Raw genomic sequence first — 20,136 nt, 5'->3', positions numbered from 1 at the left:
CTGTACTAGGGTATTGTATGTACTCGCCATCGCCAGGTTGTCTATGGTATTCAGACAGGACGCCCGCCATAACTGTTTTTTATGTCAAAAAAACGCAAATGTCGTATGCGTGAGGCTTACACTATTTACGGCTTATTTCTTAGATTTTCTTTTCAGTACTTATGGTGATTTAAGGTTTTACACAATGTCTAATATAAGCCTCGATAAAGATACATTTTTTCGGCGTATGAAAAAGCTGTATGCGGCATGGAAGGTTAGTGCAGTTTTACAATTTGTTTCATTCTATTGTTGAGGTTGATAAATTCATCGTTGTTTTACTTTATAGACCGCAGCAGCAGACCCTAAAAGTGATGACTCCCTTGCCAAGGTGGACTGCCTCGTGTCATGCGTAGGAGTCGATGAAGACACACTTTACAGTAAATCAACAGCTTTACAGGTATGATTCTCAGACCATGCTGATTTTTACTTATATCCCATTCCACCCGTTAAAGGTACGATTAATTTAGTTCATGTATATATAGTGGTTTTACCTAATTACATATAAATAATGCTGGACTTACTAAGGTGTACCTAGTGTGCCATAAATTTCAGGTTTTAAAAGGGCAATAGTTTCCAAGTCTAATATGAATACATCACAATGTCATCAATAAAAGTAAATGCAAAGTCAGTCCATTATCTATAATGTATAAATTACAAAATAAATAGAACAGTTTCAACATAGGTTGATAGGTACTTAATTTCATGATTTTTTATGCTAAAAACATATTTTCATATTATTTACAGACCTGGCTGTTTGGATATGAACTACCTGACACCATAACTGTGCTAACTGAACAAAGCATGTGCTTTTTAGCCAGTAAAAAGAAAATTGAGTTTCTTCGTCAGATAGAAAATAACAAAGATGATTCTGAATTACCACCCGTGAAACTACTAGTGAGGGACAGAGTAAGTTCACAAATCTAGTATACTTATTTAACCACTCATACACAAAAACATGGGATGTGACAGGTTAATACTGATAACCCCTGCCGCATAATATACACCTATAACTGTATCTTTCTTTGCAGAATGATAAAGACAAAGAGAATTTCAACAAACTATTACAAGAAATCAAAAAATCTAAATCAGGTAAAACACTTGGTGTCTTTATCAAAGACAATTATCCGGGTGAGTTTTGTGAGAGTTGGAAAGCGGTGTTGAAAGGGGAGAAGTTTGAAAATGTAGATATCAGCTCATCCATCGCTCTGCTGGTGGCTCCCAAGGAAGATCCTGAAATAATTACTGTGAAGAAAGCCTGTTTAGTTACCGTAGATGTCTTTACCAAGTATTTAAAGGACCAAATCCTGGAAATCATTGATTCTGATAAAGTAAGTTGCAAACTTTACCTACTTTAACAATTAAAATGGACATTTATTTGTATACTTTTAATAACCTAAATACTCCTTGCAGAAAGTGAAGCACTCAAAACTAGCAGAAGGTGTGGAAGCTGCAATATCAGATAAGAAATATGTCACAGGAGTAGACACATCGCAGGTCGATATGTGCTATCCACCAATCATACAATCTGGTGGACATTACAGCTTAAAATTCAGTGCAGTCTCGGACAAAAACCACTTACATTTTGGTGCCATTGTTTGCTCCCTCGGTGCGCGATACAAGTCTTATTGCTCAAATATTGTCCGCACATTGCTTGTAAATCCTACTGATGAAGTGCAGAGCAATTATACATTTCTATTAAACTTGGAGGAAGAGGTTATGAAGCATTTGGTGAATGGAGCCAAGCTGTCCGCAGTCTACGAGGCAGGCTTGGAGATGGCAAAGAAGGAAAAGCCTGAGCTTGTAGATAATCTTACTAAATCATTTGGGTAAGCTTATAAAATGTATCGTCTATTTTATAATAATATCCAAATGAGGGTGGGAGTTACTGTTTAATATTAAATGGGTGTTTAATACTGACTCATCAAATTACTATCCCAATATCTTAAAAACACATGTTAGAATATTCTTATCCTTTGTCTTTCAGCTTTGCCATGGGAATAGAATTTAGAGAGAGCTCTATAATCATAGGTCCTAAAACCTCAGTTGTGGCAAAGAAAGGCATGGTGTTCAACATTAACATCGGTCTCTCCAACCTGACAAATAAGGCGGCAACTGATAAGGAAGGAAAGGTAAGATTATCTTGTGCGCTGTGCCATGTTCTATGGTCGGTTTCTAATTATGATTAATGCTATAAGCTAAGTTTTTGCAAAGATCATCAGAATTGTTGGAATATCGAATCACTAACAGGTTCTTTTAAAAGCAGTCTGGTAAAGTTTGTGCAGACCATTTCCACATTCATGTTATCATGTAGACACAATTTGATTCATAGTCTAGTTATGCAGAGATTAAAATTATGTTAGTATTTCATGCCTATCCGAAACTTCGTTGCATAGACTTGATATTTTCATGCAATTCCAGACATATTCACTATTCCTCGGAGACACAGTGCTAGTGAATGACGAGCAGCCGGCGTCGTTGCTCACTCAGTCAAAGAAGAAAATTAAAAACATTGGAATCTTCCTGAAGGATGATGACGAAGAAGAGGAAGAGGAAAAGGAAAACAAGACTGAAATCCTTGGTGAGTGCTGATGAACGAAAGAGATGGATGGATACATGTTTTTTGAATTCTTTAGGTTCTTGTACATAATCAATTTTATGATTGTATTTAAAATTTCTAAACAAAACTAAGGGTTTTCTACTAAAATATTATGTTGTTTTTTACCATAACTTCCTTTTGATTTGGCTTACTAATTTTCTTCAAAGGGGCTTAAAGTAAAAGTTGTATGTGTGAATGGGCAGAGCTGAAATTAAATTCAGAAATATCAATGTAACAAAATACTTATATCTCTGACTTAATTTCTGTACAGTATAATGAACTCTAATGTTTTATTTCTCTTTTTCTAACTGTATTATAATTTCATGACATTATTTATTTCATGCCCTCTCGATGGACAGAAAACGGAGGTGAGTGAGTTATATTGAACTTTACTATGAAATATTACTAAAATGCTTATTTGAAAATCGTTTGCTACTCACAAGCTATTAATAACATGAATGTACAGTTTTATAACCCTATTTCATCTAACCCATAGGCCGTGGAAAAAGAACAGCTGTTATAGAGTCAAAGCTTAGAACAGAGCATTCTTCTGAAGAGAAACGCAAGGAGCATCAGAGAGAGCTCGCCATAGCTCTCAATGAGAAGGCAAAGGAAAGATTAGCGAAACAGTCGAGCGGCAAAGAAGGAGAGAAGATCAGGAAGAGTACAGTGTCATACAAAAGTGTTAGCCAAATGCCTCGAGAGAACGAGGTGAAGGAACTAAAGCTATATGTTGGTGAGTTTGAGTATTTTTTAAGTTTAAATTTAAATTTGCTATAACCCTCGATCGGTCATAGGATATATGGATCCCATGCGAAATAGGGCGAATACAAATAAAATAATTTAAGTAGCCATGGCCGATGAAGGGTTAAAGACCAGTTGGTAGCACTATAACCTTATAGGTTCTGTGATACATTTGCAGATAATTTCTTAAAAATTGGCCATTTATATTTTCTGTTCTCTAGATCGAAAATACGAGACAGTGATCCTGCCAATATTCGGCGTGCCGGTCCCCTTCCACATCTCGACGATCAAGAACATATCGCAGTCGGTGGAGGGTGACTACACGTACCTCCGTATCAACTTCTTCCACCCCGGGGCCACCATGGGGAGGAACGAGGGAGGGAACTACGCGCAGCCTGATGCCACCTTTGTGAAGGAAGTGTGAGTTTTGTGTAACTATTAAATTTGTTTGGATATATCTTTGCTTAAGTGTTTTTGATGTAAACTATTGGGCGTATGTATAAGGTTTGTCGTTTCTAGGCTGTAAAATTATGCTGGAATAATGAAGTTGTTGACTGTAAAAACACTTGTCCACGTGTAGTATCGTAAGAGAGAGGCGAATTTCCAATTTATAGATAGACTAGGTATAACTTTTCCAGCTGAACTACTTCTATGTTAAAAAATCATAAATCACAGTCTATCAAATCCAAAATGCTTACCCTGACCAGACTTTTTCCTTTCACCCCCACAGCACCTACCGAAGTACAAACACCAAAGAGCCGGGCGAGATCTCCCCGCCCTCCTCCAACCTCAACACCGGCTTCCGACTCATCAAGGAAGTGCAGAAGAAGTTCAAAACAAGAGAAGCAGAAGAGAGGGAGAAGGAAGACTTGGTCAAACAAGACACGCTAGTACTCTCACAGAGCAAAGGAAACCCGAAACTAAAAGACCTGTACATAAGACCCAATATTGTGACCAAACGAATGAGCGGCTCTCTAGAATCACATAGCAACGGGTTTAGGTTTACGTCGGTCAGAGGGGACAAAGTGGATATTCTGTACAATAATATAAAGAACGCATTCTTCCAACCGTGCGATGGTGAAATGATCATCTTGCTGCACTTCCATTTGAAACATGCAATTATGTTTGGTAAGTTTCAGCACTATTTTTCACTACAACAATTTTTCAGTAGTTTTTGTATCAATGTCTATTGCAATGCAAGGCTGAAATAATTATCTTGATCTGTCATCTCGCTGTACTGGCCGCACGTTGTGTAGGACCTACCCAAGAAAGTCCCATATCAGTTGTAACGATAACTCTTTGCGTTGAAGAGGTTCACGTTTAGAATGCATAGAAATCTACCGGAAACGACAGCTTCTACAATAAATATATCCTTACCCCTCAGGTAAAAAGAAGCACGTAGACGTTCAATTCTACACGGAAGTGGGTGAGATCACGACGGACCTGGGCAAGCACCAGCACATGCACGACCGCGACGACCTCGCCGCCGAGCAGAGTGAGCGCGAGCTGCGGCATAAACTCAAGGTGAGAGGGTTGGCTGGAAGAAATGGCTGTTTGGCAATGAGGCCGCCTTTGTATGCTAATTATTAAAAATTTATGTTTGTACACCTGTGTTGTGTAAACTGTTTACTTTGTGTACAATAAAGTATAAATAAATAAATAAGACAAAGATAAAAAGGAAATAAACTTTATTGGATGGTCAACGCAACACAGTTTTTTTGTTTTTAGCGTGTTATTGATAAAGGCATAAATCACTAATTTACTTTTTAACTTTTAGGTGGCATTCAAAAGTTTCTGCGAGCGAGTGGAGAACATGACAAAACAAGAGGTCGAGTTCGATACACCCTTCAGGTTGGTTTGCCTTTAGCACACTAGACTAGACTTCAGAGTTTAGTAAACGTATTATCATTAGCAAGCAATAGCCCTTATTACCTACTGCCCTTTATAGTGGCATTTCTTCAACCCCACAATGGGCGTTATCTGTATCAAATTGGCACTACAATTTGCAATTAGAGTGAAACTGTCACAACAGCCCCCCTATTCTACCAAGACCCAATAATCACGCCTCACCATACCCCATTACCTTCCAGAGAGCTCGGCTTCCCCGGAGCCCCGTACCGCAGCACAGTCCTCCTCCAACCCACCTCCGGCGCTCTCGTGAACCTCACAGAATGGCCGCCGTTCGTCATCGCGCTAGAAGACGTGGAACTGGTGCACTTTGAGCGAGTGCAGTTCCATCTCAAGAACTTCGACATGGTGTTTGTGTTCAAGGATTATGCGAAGAAAGTGGCCATGGTTAATGCCGTGCCTATGAACATGCTGGATCATGTGAAGGAGTGGTTGAAGTGAGTTGGTTTGTATGTTGACATTTTTGGGTGGTGCAAGTCGCGTTGATAGAGAAAGGCTTTAGAAATGGCAGTTTTATAACGTATTTAATAAGTTTGCCGTTTGTTTTTCGATAACCGACCTCGATATCCTATATACTAAAAGGGCGATGCCCTATTAGTGTGTTGCGTCGTCCTCATCGTAGTTTTCCGTATATTTTATACTTTTCTCGTTTACGACGCAACGCAACGCACTAATGGGGCCTCACTATGATAGATATCTTTAATGAGGAAACCATTTTGACAGATTATGTAGGAAGAATCTATTCAAAAACTTATCTCAGTAAGAAAATCTATTAGCTAATAAATCACCGACATCTCTCCCATTTATCCTACCTTCCCACACAAAACCACAACCAAACTCTAACCTACCCACCCTTGACCCCCAGTTCGTGCGACATCCGCTACTCGGAGGGCATCCAGTCGCTGAACTGGACGAAGGTCATGAAGACCATCACGGACGACATCGAGGGCTTCTTCGACAACGGCGGCTGGTCCTTCCTCGACCCGGAGTCCGACGCAGAGAATGCTGCACAGGTATTCAAAAATATACATAATATATGAAGATGTAGTAATTTTATGCTTTTTATTGGACGTCATCTGCTTATAGGAGACCTTGTAAACTTAAGATGTAGATGCCAAGTACTCTGGAATGATCAGTCTACTTTCCTAATTGCACAGCTTAGTTTAAATAGTCAAACATTGTAATATGTATAAGTCTTATTCTTCCAATGTTGTCCTGTTGAAAGGAGAACCACACGAGGTGTACGGACTGTAGAGTAACCATTCTATAATTCTATTTTGTCTTGATGGTCATTGATCCTACATCACACAGAAATGACTTGCCCACTGCCTCTTCAGCTTACAAATAATTCACGTCTCCTACTTTACTTCTATGACGAATGATATAGTGCAAAAGTTCCTGTAGACTGTGATACACGTGTCTAACATGAAACAATTCATCTACAGGATGAAGATTCCGAGGAGGAGGACGACGCGTACTCGCCGACAGACGTGGAGTCGGAGGAGGAGTCCGAGGACGACTCTGAATATGACTCCGAAGCGTCCGATGCGTCCGACGCGTCCGGCGACAGTGAAGGTTAGTGCTAGTTTTGGGTTTACTAAAATTATGATGAAACTGTTTTATGTCAAAAGTTTAGTGTTGGTTTCCGCTACACTGTATACGAGAAAACTGTAACTGTTGACGTATCTGGAAGTATAACCTAATCCGACTATCTATGCTAAATAATATCGAATTACAGATTCTTTTGGTACTTTGAATTTGATATAATAATGACTTTCAATCATAGAAGAATACCGTATAAGGTGTACCGTCATCAAAGTCTCAAATAATAATCACATCAGTTATTGTAACACTCACTTAAAATTTATACCTACCAACGTTATTTCCCATTTTCCATCGTTTGTCTAAACCGTACGTAACCATATCCGCACGCGATCACTAACTGCCTTCTTATCCACAGAAGAAGACGAGGAATCCGGCAAAGACTGGTCGGACCTCGAGCGAGAGGCCGCAGAGGAGGACAAAAAAGAACGCGTCTACGACCGAGGGGGGGAGTACGAGGACCGGAAACGGAAGGGGGGGTCCTCCTCACACAGGCGCTTCGAAGACGAAGGCGGCAAGAAGAGCAAGAGCGATAAACATAAAAGCTCCAGTGACAAACACAGGAGCTCCAGTGATAAGCATAAGAGTTCCAGTGATAAGCACAAGAGCGATAAACATAAGAGCCCGTCGAAGCACAGTAGTGGCAGGTTAGTGATTGGCTTTTGTTATAATTTTAGCATAAGTGTCTGATTATCGTAAGAGAAGGCATGTTAGGATGAATCTGTAAGTTGCTGCTTAGTCATCAAGCAGTGTTGCTCTCAAATAGATCACTGATAGGCAGTGGAACAAAACCATAAGGATGTTTAAAAATATAAAGTAATATAGTCCACTGCTGTAGAACATGAACCTCCTCTAAGTCTAGGGTTTTTTTATCACCACGCCCGACCCGTTATGCCTAGCAAGAAACTATTTTTTTCCCTCTCAATCATACATCAATATCGTATGTAATTCTAAAACAAATACAATCTCCATTCCAGCCCGTCCAAGAACCGCGACAAGCACCACAAGTCGTCGCACGGCGACCGCGACCGCTCCAAGTCGAACGGCGACCACAAGCGGTCGTCGGACTCGCGCGGTGGCAAGCGTGGCCGCGACGACAGCCGTGATGGAGACCGCAGCTCCAATAAGAGATCCAAGTGAGTTCTATGATGAATTAACCCTTTTTAACCGACTTCAAAAAAAGGAGGAGGTTCTCAATTCGTCGGGATCTTTTTTTTTTTTTTATATTTTTTTTATGTATTTTCACCGATTACTCCGCCGTTTATAAACCGATTTTGAAAATTCTTTTTTTGTTGTATTGGGTTGAGCTCCCAGGTGGTCCCATTTTTTTTTCAGAATTTTATCTCACCCCCAAGGGTGGGTAAAGGGGTAAAAACAGGGTATGAATTTCCATTTTGGGCACATATTAACCGATTCTAATGAAATTAAGAACGTAAATATAGTTCTTATAACAAAAAAATATGATGGTGACCTTGAGCTGATCTGATGATGGGAACGGAAGGCAGTCAGGGCAACTCCTCAACGGTATATAGCAACTACTTCGTGTTTAGGCTTGAATGATTCGTATTGATTAGTAGGACTTTTTGGTATCATTTGCACCTTACTTTTGATTGAAAATTATTGCAAATAAACTAAAAACTATAAAATAAAATAATAATTAAAAAAATTAAAAAACCGACTTCAAAAAACCACTAAAATGTAAGAAATAATTTAAGGTTTACGCAAATTCTACTCGTATGTGACAGAACAAATATAGGTACCTAAGCAGGAACTGTTCTTTTTTGAAGTTGGTGCCATATTTCTTTAGATTACTTTGTCACCGCACCAACATCAAAAAAGAACAGTTCCTGCTTAGGTACCTATATTTGTTCTGTCACATACGAGTAGAATTTGCGTAAACCTTAAATTATTTCTTACATTTTAGTGGTTTTTTAAAGTCGGTTTTTTAATTTTTTTAATTATTATTTTTATTAGTAGTGGTACCATATTTTGAACTCGTCATAAACAGCAGTAAGAGCTAAATCTGAACCGGAAAAAAACAGCTTTAGTAGCATTCACTGTAGAAAGACATACTGTAGAAACACAGTACAGTTGCTAAACCTCTTTGCAACCAACGATTTTGTTTGCCACCGTAATTACATTATTAAATTTAATTATATCTAAGGAATTATTGACCACTGGTCGTGTATGAACCATGTCAGGAAATAGTTCAGCGCAGCACAGGCATACATGTGTAGACTGAACCATAAATAAACATTTGTGTTATTTTCTAATGATAACTTTTTCTTGTTCCAGGAAATGAACCGCCTAGCCCCCCAGTGATGTACATTCTCAGTTTACAAAGTTGTCGGAGTGTGTCGATTTTAACCAGCTCCTGATTAGATTATGTTAATTAATAATTAGTTGTTAGTTTCGTCTGTCTCAGTGTCCGAAAGTCCGTTAAGTTTGTTTGTTCGCAAGAATGTTTTGTGTATGTATGTAATTTTCAACGTTTTATGTACCTAATTTAATTATGCACACATCAAGGAAATAAAAGATAAGAACATTTTACCAGCACATTTCTTATTTATTCCTGCTTTAAAAATATATTTAACAAAGGAACTACTCACAGAAACTGACTGCGTCGGTTTTGATTAGAAACTAATCAAATCTCAGGTTAACGATTTATTATTTACATCACAAACTTTCTACAAAGACATCTTTGTACATTATTTATACATACAATAACGAAAATAAATTATAATTATTATTTTAAATTGTCTACATTAGTGTAGCTAAGTACCATTACGAAGCGGTGTTTGTTTCTTGGGCGGCGACGACGGGGCCGCGCGGTCTGGGCAATACTGTGATGAGTGAGTCAGCCAGCTTGAGGTCAGTTGATGATTCCTGTTCTTGCGTGTCGCTGGAGCTCCAGTACTTCTTGTTCACCAACATGAGTAACATCAGCGCCGGGAGGTGCACCAGAGAGAATCTGAATAGCTTTCTGGAGCTACTGCTGTCGGATTTCTTGTAAAATTCCCAGGCTGTAGAGGAAAATACATACATATAAGTACTAATTTATATCTCAAGATATTACAGATTGTAGACAGTCGGGTGAACTGATATAGCTGTAAGGGAGAGGATTATTGATTTTTAATCTATGGGAGTATATCCAGAATTAGACGATCGTTGGCTATAACGATAATACCTACATGATTGTTGCATTGATTATGGTTATGCCACGTACGATTTATTGTTGTTAGGGGAGATACTGAATATTATGCATAGGTATCATTTGATCAAATTAATCGTCGCCATTTTAATGTTGTTTTGTATGACGGAACTTGATAACAAGGTCTGTGGCTCACGCGATGTTGGTGGGGTCAAGCATAATGACGGCAGTAAGTGATACTGATAAGCAAACCCGCATAATAAGAAGCAGAAAGGTGAGAAAAGATAAGAGTGGGTTAACGAGGTTTCGGTTGTGTCCAATCATCACGTGAAATTGAGTTTTCACTCTTGTAGACAAAATATCTACTATAGGTAACTACTTATATCAACAATAACTTTGACCTAGATAAAAAGTCACGTGTGGCTAGCAAAATTTAAAACAGTTTCGGTAGGTAGTCGGTTCTTTGTATGCTAGAAAACGTGACTTTCATCATCATCATCATCATCAGCCAATAATCATCCACTGCTGGACATAGGCCTCTCCCAAGGAGCGCCACAACACTCGGTCCTCGGCCTTCCTCATCCAACCACTACCCGCCACCCGCCTAAGGTCGTCAGTCCAGCGGGCAGGAGGGCGTCCCACGCTGCGTTTGCCTGTTCGTGGTCTCCACTCGAGAACTCGTCTACCCCAACGGTTATCGGTTCTTCGGCAGATATGACCAGCCCACTGCCACTTCAGCTTGCATATTTTGACAGCTATGTCGGTAACCTTAGTCCTCTGACGGATAACCTCATTTCTGATACGATCCATCAGAGAAACCCCAAGCATAGCTCTCTCCATAGCACGCTGTGACTTTCATAGTTTATGCAAATTAATACAACCTGTCATCAAGGGAGAAAAGCACAGAATTGCCGCGCCGCTCCTTGGAAAAGTACTTTTTACCCAACGATTGTTGGCTAATAAGGATTCACCGATACTCCTCCTAGATATACCTATTTTCAGAGAGCCCGCTCCATACTATCTACGAGAAATTTTGTCTCTAGTCTCGACAAAATTATTAACTATTAAAACTATTGGCGAGTCCTGCCGAATAGGGCTCCACACTCTCGAATTCGCTAAGTCTCGTATAATTTCGTCGAGACTCTGGAGCCCGCTTAAGGCTTACAACAAGATCCACACACATACATACCCAAGTAGGTGAAGTAGAGGTTGAGCGGCAGAGACTCAAGCGCGAACCACGCGTTGGTGACGCCCACGTGCGGCGCGGCCAGGCACGCCGCCGTGATCACGACGGTGTGGCGCAGCGCCACGCGCCGGCACAGACCTGCGGGGGACAGGGTACGTGTCATCGAAGAGTATAACACATACACTTTACCATAGTTGAACCACATACCCTCACAAGCAATGCAAAAGTTTCAAGGACATATTATTATGGAACGTCAATGGCAGGTGGAACTTTTTTATTGCTTGTGAGTGTTGTTTATAAGTTTGAGATGGTTTTATGTAGAGTCCAAATCCATACATATTGGGCTATATTTACATATATTAATATTTATGTTCCTGAGGTAATTATTACTTGATTAGCCACAGTCCACTGACCAGCCCAGAGGCTTGGGTTTTATTAGGGTGACTAAAATTAAATATGTTTAGCGTTTGGGCAATGTCCACCTAAAGCCTTACTTATGTATTTGGATATACTTTGTACAGGTAAGGTACAGGATAGTATTTTTTCTAGAGGCGCCACTTTGTTGTAAAAAACCGCGTTAACCCTCTGACTTGAATTAGGCGGTAACTACTGACTACAAGTAAGTACTACTAAGTACTTCTCCAACCAAAAACTCACCAGGATTAGTAACAGCCATCATCCGGTACCCCGCCTTGGAGTAGTCTGGCCGCAGGTTCCACGAGAGCGCGTTGAAGTGCGGGAACTGCCACGAGTAGAGGATCAGCCCCAGGAGTAAAGCTCCTGAGTCGAGGGTACCGGCGCACCCCGCCCACCCCATTAGCGGGGGGATGCCGCCGACTGCGTATGGGAGGGAAATAGTTTTGTGAAATGTCGAATAAGCTCAGTGAAAGATTAAAGTCTTTACATATAGGATCAATTTAGCCTCTACATTTGTAAAAATAAAAAAAATGTTTGATGAAAGATAGGTGATACTTTAAATGAGTAGCTAAACTTATGGGGCTTCATTTAATAAGCATGAAAATAGATGATTATGCTGCACAAATTTAGACAGTTAACATACACTGTATTTTAATCAGTGTGTTGATATACCTAGGTGGTTAGTAGGCATATAAAACAATCTAAACATATCTCGCTATCTGTAGAAGTAAGACAATTGATCCTTATGACTATGACTCAGCAAACATTAATACAAAATATGTTATTTCTCACCGACAGACCCCACCCAAGTATTGGCTATAGAGATGCGCTTCATCGGCGTGTAGACGCTCGTATACAGGATGAGGTTGGTAGCACCCAGCGCAGCCGTCAGCGGGTTCACTCCGAAGTACAACATGGACAGCCCTGTAGTCGCGGTTATTGAGGCAAAGCCTATCGCGTGGTATGGTCTGTGAAGAGAAGTACAGATATTATTATTATGAATTGCAAGTAAATAAAAATAAGTAAGCTAAATAAGTAAGATGTGGCCAGTCCAGCTAACTGTTCTCTACACTTGAACTTTTCGACTGGGAATGCTCAGTTATTTATTTCTGATAGAACCGAACCTCACCTAGTCTGATTACTAAAACTAGGTGCATCAAAAGAGCCTCGCAGTCTGACGTATCAAATGTACCAAACGTCCAGCGCACCTTCGGCAGACTGCGATCGACCAGTAATCTCACTGGAAATTCTTACACTACGGTTTCCAGTCCAGACCTAGTTCAGTATTTATCACCATCACCTAAGAAGAAAACCACAAAAACTCACTCCAAAAGCCCCTTAACCAGCACCCGATTCTTGGTCCTGTTCATCTGCGCGTCGAAGGGCACCTCGTAGTACTGGTTCACAGAGTTGGCGGCGGCGGAGACCAGCCCCGTGCCCAGAGCACACACGGAGAATGTCCAGGGGCAGAACGGAGCGGGGGCTAGCGCGTAGCCCGCCATGGAGGTCATTACTACTAGCGCTGGAAGGAAAGGTGGGGATATTTATTATGTTTATATACGAACAAACGAACATAACGTATGTATTATAGATTATAGATACTTTATTTGCCTTACTCCAAGCTTATAAACGTTAATAATTATGACCCATTACAGAACGGTTAATTTGATGGGACATCTAGAATTATATGAAACAAGGTTTGGGGAAGAAAGATAGATCGAAAACGACAATACGGATTGCTATAACGGAAGTTTGTAGATAGACAGAAAAAACAAGTGACTCGCTTCCAAGCCGCCTCTGCAAATCCTTTCGGAGATGATGACTTTGTTGATGACACTGATAATGTGATCAGCTTTTTGAACTTGGCTATCATAATTTTTTTAACTAAGTGCGCTTTATTTGCACGATTGCGCCATGAGACAATCGGATTTTAATGAATGTGTACTAACATTAATTAACATCATCAACTCACAAAATACTACAACATTATCTCCTACTATCACGACTACCTACTTATAAATATGCAATCGCTAGTCGCTGAATGCATGTTTATCTTACTTCTATACCATAATTAATTGAGGTAGGTTCTGAAGAACGTGCCAAGGGGAATCTATTTGCAACAACATAGCTTGAACTTTCAACTTGACGCTCTATCTAGATAAGTTATTATGTGAGTTACGAAATTTAAGATAATGTGTGTGTGGTAATTGGCACGTTCTTTTAATGATAGGCGATAGCAAATATGGTGAACTTGAAATTTATTAAATATCTGTTACATGTTACATATGCTCTATTAAATTAATAGGTTTATTTACAGTTTTCATTACATCATCCGCCGATATCGATATCGACAGTCTTAAACCTCCAGGTAACTCCGAGGTATCTTTTGACGATCGAATGGCGTAGTGGTTAGTGACCCTGACTGCTATGCCGAAGGTCCCGGGTTCGATTCCCGGCTGGGGCAGATATTTGTTTAAAGACAAATATTTGTACTCGGGTCTTGGGTGTTGATATTTATATTTAATATCTATCTATCTATGTATTTGTGTAGATATATCAGCTGTCCGATACCCATAACACAGGTTCTGCCTAGCTTGGGGTCGGATGGCCGTGTGTGAGATGTCCCCACATATTATTATTATTATTATTATTTATTATCTTCTAATTTTGAGATGACTCATTATCAATGCGAATGTGATCCGACGCCCGTGAAAATTAATATGAAACCAGTTAATAAAGAACGACGTCTTTCCAATAGAAGATTATAGAGTAAGTATAACAAACAGGGAAACTTAGGGAAAATGCTACTCACAACTCAGCCTAAACTTGGACAGCATCATGCAGTACTTCAGAATGTTTTTGCTGCGGTCGCTAGATGGCGTCTCCTTCCACGCGCGCGTGTCTTGAGGCGCCACCTTTGGCTTGCTCGCCGCCGCCGCCTGTGTCTGCGTCGTGATGGGCAGCTTGCTCTGCCAACAGCATGTCGTGGTGAGGCGCGCCACTTGCTGCGTTGATGTGCTGTGCTGTAAGTTGAGTGGTTGTTAGGAGACTGGTAAATGTGGACCTGGTAAAGGGGGCTCTGGGGCTACTGGCTGGTACAGTTTTTTTTTTTTTTTTTATCAAAAAATCGTGAGAAAAGTTACAAAAATGTATACATTTATCTAGCTGCTAACTATGCTGATGCCGGTGTCGGCTAACAGTTTGTATGTAGCTTGAAACTCTGCTACATTATATTGCTTGCTTACGTCTCGTTCTGCTCCACACCAGCCTTTTATAACGGAGTTGACTTTAAGTACAATCCAGGTAAAATTTACTTGGCACCTGGCCGTCTAGAACCAGATATCATGGTTTACCCGGTTGACCCCTATTCCTTGTCGGCCAGGTGGCAATTTAACTCGGTCGGGTAATAAGTAACTTACTCCAATCTGCAGCAGCACCGACCGGGCGGGGCCGGCGCCGTGCCGCAGGCACACGGTGCAGTGGAGCACCCGGATCAGTGACATGGCCAGTGGTGACGTCACCACCACATGCTGAAACAAACAAAGATCATGCGGTTATTAGATGAATGGTAGAGATTGTTATTCAGTACTTCGGTCGTCGGTTTTATCTAGGGCTAAAACATGAAAAACCTATGTAACATTATTGTCGCATAACGTAGCAGTGTGGTGTGCTCAAATGGAGTAACATATCAAGTGTACACGTACATACTTGTGTAGGTTTTGTTACCAACACGCTAAGAAGCAAGAGCAAGAACTTCATTCCTTTACAAACAAGATAAGAGAGTTCGTGGGCAGGCAGTTAAATGCAAAAAAAATTATTAAATCAATCTTACAACTCATTTTTATCTTTATAAAAACATATTTGGCTAAGGTAAATTATCTAACAGACAAATTATCATTTTACCTTTGACCTATACTGCATAAATATTATATAAGTGGTTTCTTGTCGAATTCACTAAAATGAAAAAGATAAAACAATAATCGCTATTTTATCAGTGCAGGAATAAAGAATACTACTATTTGTAGGAAGTTGCTATGCCATTACAAGTATAGTAGGTAAATAGTAAAGCTGAGAAAATAAGGATATTATTTTTTTGAAGTTATATTTGTGACTTTGGGATTAAGTTAAAGAGGTCATGAGGTTGATTAGTCTAATCTCAGGCAATCTTACTTTGGGGAGAAGAAAGTTCAAATCTTTATGTCTTTTCCTGAATTTAAAACAGTGAAACTACGGAGGATAGATTATTAATTACGAAATAATCCATATAACTTATACAAATTAAGTACCATATATATTTTTTCATTTTATGAATTAATTATTGCCTTTGTAGCCTTTTGGAAATAGCTCTATTTATTTTATTTTACTTTTCATTGATAACTTGTGACTATGTCACATCTATAAACTTGAATTATGTTTAACAAATTTGCACCTCTATGGCTCTGCTACAACACTCCAGGGTGTGACTGATCAATCCACAGATTGTTAATCTTTGTGGGAGATTATTGTTGATTGTGATGATAACTCATCATGGTAATACTAACACCATATAAATTAAAGTTTATATTTATGAAACCCAGTCAAAAATCACATATTTCAAATATATTACTCTTATTTTATGACTGTGGAGAATGATCTGTAAATTGAAGAGATTATAGAGATTATGCAGTGCATTTGCTAAAAACTTACTCAACTTATACTTGATACTTTACATTGAATAATAAATTACAATAATATACTTGCCCACCCATCTCTCTCTCAGCCTTCCGTAGTCCACTGTTGGACATAGGCCTCTCCTAACGATCGCCACCCCAAACGGTCACCCGCCATCTGCATCCAGCGGCTTCCCGCTACCTTCCGCAGATCATCAGACCAACGGGTTGGGGGGCGACCGACACGCCGTTTGCCGACACGGGGTCTCCACTCCAGAACCTTTCTACTCCAGCGGTCGTCGGCTCTGCGGGCTACGTGGCCAGCCCATTGCCACTTCAGCGTGCTAATCCTTTTGGCTATGTCGGTAACTTTAGTTCTCCTGCGGATTTCTTGCCCACCCATAAATGATCCTAAATTGATCTTAACCTACTATAAATAAATGATTATATAAATATATTTTTTATTGGCAAAATATGAATATGTGTACTTATATAAATATTTACCAGTTTGGACAGTTCACAATTTAAGCTGCCTCAGACACCTGAACGTAACCACAGCTTAAGAAAAAATGAAGTGGATTTAGCAGTTAACAAAGTAAAAAGGTCATCAAAGTTCAATAACAACTTTACTGATAAAAAAACTTTTACAAATAAATTATAAGCCCAGTTTTTTTGTCTTATCTATCTCGTACCTAGGTACTTATACACAGTGGCGGATTAAGAGCATCGGAGGCCCTAAGCACAAAGCCTGTGTAGGCCCCTAATTTAGAACAATTTGTTCCTTGACAAAGAGTGACAAAACAGTTCATTAGCTAAAACTTCCTATAACTTTTCTATAACCTACAATTAACATTTTTTTATTAAATTTGCTTGCCTTAAAGTCCTACGACACGCGCAAGTATCACCACAACTGCGCAGGTACGCCGAGCTATCACACGGCACAGTTATGGGTCCCCGAGACGATCAAGTCGACTTGACAAGTCTACATGCTTGAAGTGAATATTGATCGTTTACAGCGTTAACTTGACAAGTCCCGTCAATATCTACGGGCTTGACCATAGGTACTTACTTGACAAAAAATTTGATTGACGGCACTTGCGCTTGATGCGACTTGACAAGTTTTATACATTTGCGTTCATTTTTGGGTCCGCGAGACGATCAAGTCGACTTGACAAGTCTACATGCTTGACGGTTTCACTTGACGGCACCATCAAGTCGCGTCAAGTCTCCCGTCAAGTGAAACCGTCAAGCACGTAGACTTGTCAAGTCGACTTGATCGTCTAGGTGCTTGAAGTGAATATTGATCGTTTACAGCGTTGACTTGACAAAAATTTTGATTGACGGCACATGAAGCACCTTGCGCTTGATGCGACTTGACGCGACTTGACAAGTTTTATACATTTGCGGCCATTTTATACCATTCGTGGGTTTAGTTCGTGGGGTAGTTTCGTGGTAGTTTCCACGCCGACAATTTTCACAAAAATGAGGCTTGCGCGTACTTAATGGGTCCGCGAGATGATCAAGTCGGCTTGACAAGTCTACGTGCTTGACGGTTTCACTTGACGGGAAACTTGACGCGACTTAAAGGTGCCGTCAAGTGAAACCGTCAAGTCAACGTACACATGTCAACTCGACTAGATCGTCTCGCGGACCCATTGAGTACGCGCAAGCCTCATTTTTGTCAAAATCGTCGGCGTGGAAACTGGAAACAATGTTTCCCTATAAAGAACTATTTCTTCTACTGGTATAATTTCAATGTTTGCAATTAGATTTTTTTCACTAGAAAAAAGTGTAGTTGCCTGCTATACCCAAAAATCAAACCGTACACGATCGAAGTGGACAAAAAATTGCTGAAAATTGAAAAAATCATTCACATGTTAAACTAATCAAGGATTTAAGGGAAGACTCTAATGAATGGCAAAATTATTAAAATTTCAAACATGTTGAAAAATGCGTAAGCCGCGCTTCGGGGTTGGCGCGGTTTAAAGTTTTACCACCCATTCGCACAGTATTCCATGTACAGTACAAGCCGGCCTGCCTCCCTACTCTTGAAAGGCAATGTATTGCGTCTGTCTTGCGTTCTCAACATTTAAAAAATCATAACTTTTCTTCAAAATCAAAACGCCTTTTTTTAGAACCTACCACTAAGAATGAAGTGCCCAGAATGACGAATTTATTTTAGATTTTGCCCGAAAAAGCCTTTTTTGGGCTCTTTGCAAAGTAACTTCTAAATTGTAGGCATTATATTATTGTTTCTACGTACTCAAAATAGGCATATACTTAGCTAATTATATTGGTATTTTTACTTTTTGGAAAAACACCTCTGAAAAAAAGTTATGATTTTTTTTGTATTGGGAACGCAAGACAGACGCAATACATTACCTTTCAAGAGTAGGGAGGCTGCGCAGTCAAAACTCTGGTGATACTTACGCGTGTGGTAGGCCCTTTACCAACCACACGCACGGTATTCCGTGTTTAAGCCGGCCCTTTAATCAGAGCAAACTCATTACATCGGACATATTATTATTGTGGATGAATAAAATGGACCTAAGTATAAAATGAAACCACCCACCCGCACTAGGCCAGCGTGGTGGACTAAGCCTAAAACCCTTCCTTCAATGGAAGTAGACCCGTGCCCCAGCAGTGGGGACGTGATGGGTTGGATGATGATGATAAAATGAAATAGCAGCAGAGGATGGGGGCCCCTGGAGGCCCGGGGCCCCAAGCACGTGCTTGTCGTGCTTATAGGTTAATCCGCCACTGCTTATACAGTGCTTAAAAGTACTAAGTAGTGTCCTATAGAATTAGGAAAGTGCAGATATCATACCATTCAGATCTGCTCAAATTTATATTGTAAAAAGAAAAAGATTTTGTATTTATATAAATATTTCATAGATGATAAGATTAGGAGAGACCTATCACAATAGTAGAAGAGTGGACAAGTATGATTATGATATTGGCTGATGATTATGATTTAATTACCTATGTAAAACGCTTTTTAGCTTTTCATAAGTTGGCTTTCAGTCAGTTAATGATAAGTTAATTGTTGAGTTGATGATGAATGAAAGTTACTTTTAAAGAATGTACATCTTAAAATCCAGGCTCAGTACAAATAACTATAGGGTGTTTAAGTCTTACTTACTTAATCTACTTGCTAGATATGAATAACAATTAATCCTTTATAATACTAACAACTTATATTCATAACATTCAATGGCAATGGCAATGAAAAACTGAAACAGATTCACCTTATCAATGTGAAACATATTATTATGACCATTATTTCACTCTCAACAAAAGGTAAACTGATTGTCAACATGCTCATAAAATAAAAGGTAAATAATTCGTATAATAGGTCCTTTCGCAAAAGTTATTCATAGAAATATTTCATAATGTAAAATTTTGATAAAAAGACATTGCGCATTGAATTATGAAAAATTATATTTATACTTACATAAAGAATAGAGTTTACTAAGGCTCTTAGCCCCTAATTAACTTTAATAACCAACACGGGTTTTTGTGTAATTCCTTTTTGTTGCGTATTTATTATTTTCGTAAATACATTTTTGACTTTGAGGTTAGGAAGTAGATAATTTACTTCGTTGATGAAAATTGTGACAGCAGGATAGCACGATAGAAAATGTGATGCAACAGAAAGAGACAAACAATTTGATGGCTGAAAATTTGGAGTATTTCAATATGTGGAATGCACGGTTAGGTAACACAAGGACGTATGCTCAGAATACGGAACATTAAGTGTCAACAGGAGGTGGAGGTGGAGAAATACAAGCATGGAAAGTAGGTACTTATTACTTCCATGCTTAGAGTATATCTTCCATGAATA

At 39.5% G+C, this 20,136-nt stretch overlaps 2 protein-coding genes across 3 annotated transcripts; one reads left to right on the top strand and one right to left on the bottom strand.

Annotated features, from left to right (window-relative positions):
* The first annotated feature begins 59 nt into the window (after window positions 1-59).
* LOC119693695 (FACT complex subunit spt16) lies at window positions 60-9,439 on the top strand. Its single transcript, XM_038117935.2, has 19 exons — window positions 60-253; window positions 326-436; window positions 784-945; window positions 1,068-1,367; window positions 1,450-1,865; window positions 2,024-2,168; window positions 2,458-2,617; window positions 2,995-3,003; window positions 3,132-3,371; window positions 3,601-3,799; window positions 4,110-4,507; window positions 4,764-4,903; window positions 5,157-5,230; window positions 5,470-5,724; window positions 6,153-6,300; window positions 6,733-6,862; window positions 7,248-7,536; window positions 7,867-8,025; window positions 9,185-9,439. Exons 1-19 carry the CDS (start codon window positions 185-187, stop codon window positions 9,189-9,191), a joined length of 3,411 nt encoding a protein of 1,136 aa, XP_037973863.2. The 5' UTR covers window positions 60-184; the 3' UTR covers window positions 9,192-9,439.
* Window positions 9,435-19,908, bottom strand: LOC119693697 (protoheme IX farnesyltransferase, mitochondrial). 2 transcript variants are annotated; one of them, XM_048623481.1, is made up of 8 exons: window positions 19,747-19,908; window positions 15,063-15,173; window positions 14,456-14,666; window positions 12,970-13,165; window positions 12,436-12,611; window positions 11,884-12,063; window positions 11,230-11,364; window positions 9,435-9,912 (listed from the first exon to the last, which is right to left on the bottom strand). In XM_048623481.1, exons 2-8 carry the CDS (start codon window positions 15,144-15,146, stop codon window positions 9,674-9,676), a joined length of 1,221 nt encoding a protein of 406 aa, XP_048479438.1. In that variant the 5' UTR covers window positions 15,147-15,173; window positions 19,747-19,908; the 3' UTR covers window positions 9,435-9,673. The 2 variants fall into 2 exon arrangements, with proteins under 2 accessions (XP_048479438.1, XP_048479439.1); XM_048623482.1 differs by lacking the exon at window positions 19,747-19,908 and adding an exon at window positions 16,797-16,925.
* Window positions 19,909-20,136: the final 228 nt, after the last annotated feature.

Source organism: Plutella xylostella, chromosome 10, assembly GCF_932276165.1.
Source record: "Plutella xylostella chromosome 10, ilPluXylo3.1, whole genome shotgun sequence".
NCBI classification, from domain to species: domain Eukaryota; kingdom Metazoa; phylum Arthropoda; class Insecta; order Lepidoptera; family Plutellidae; genus Plutella; species Plutella xylostella.
This window is presented reverse-complemented; position numbering and strand designations above follow the sequence as displayed.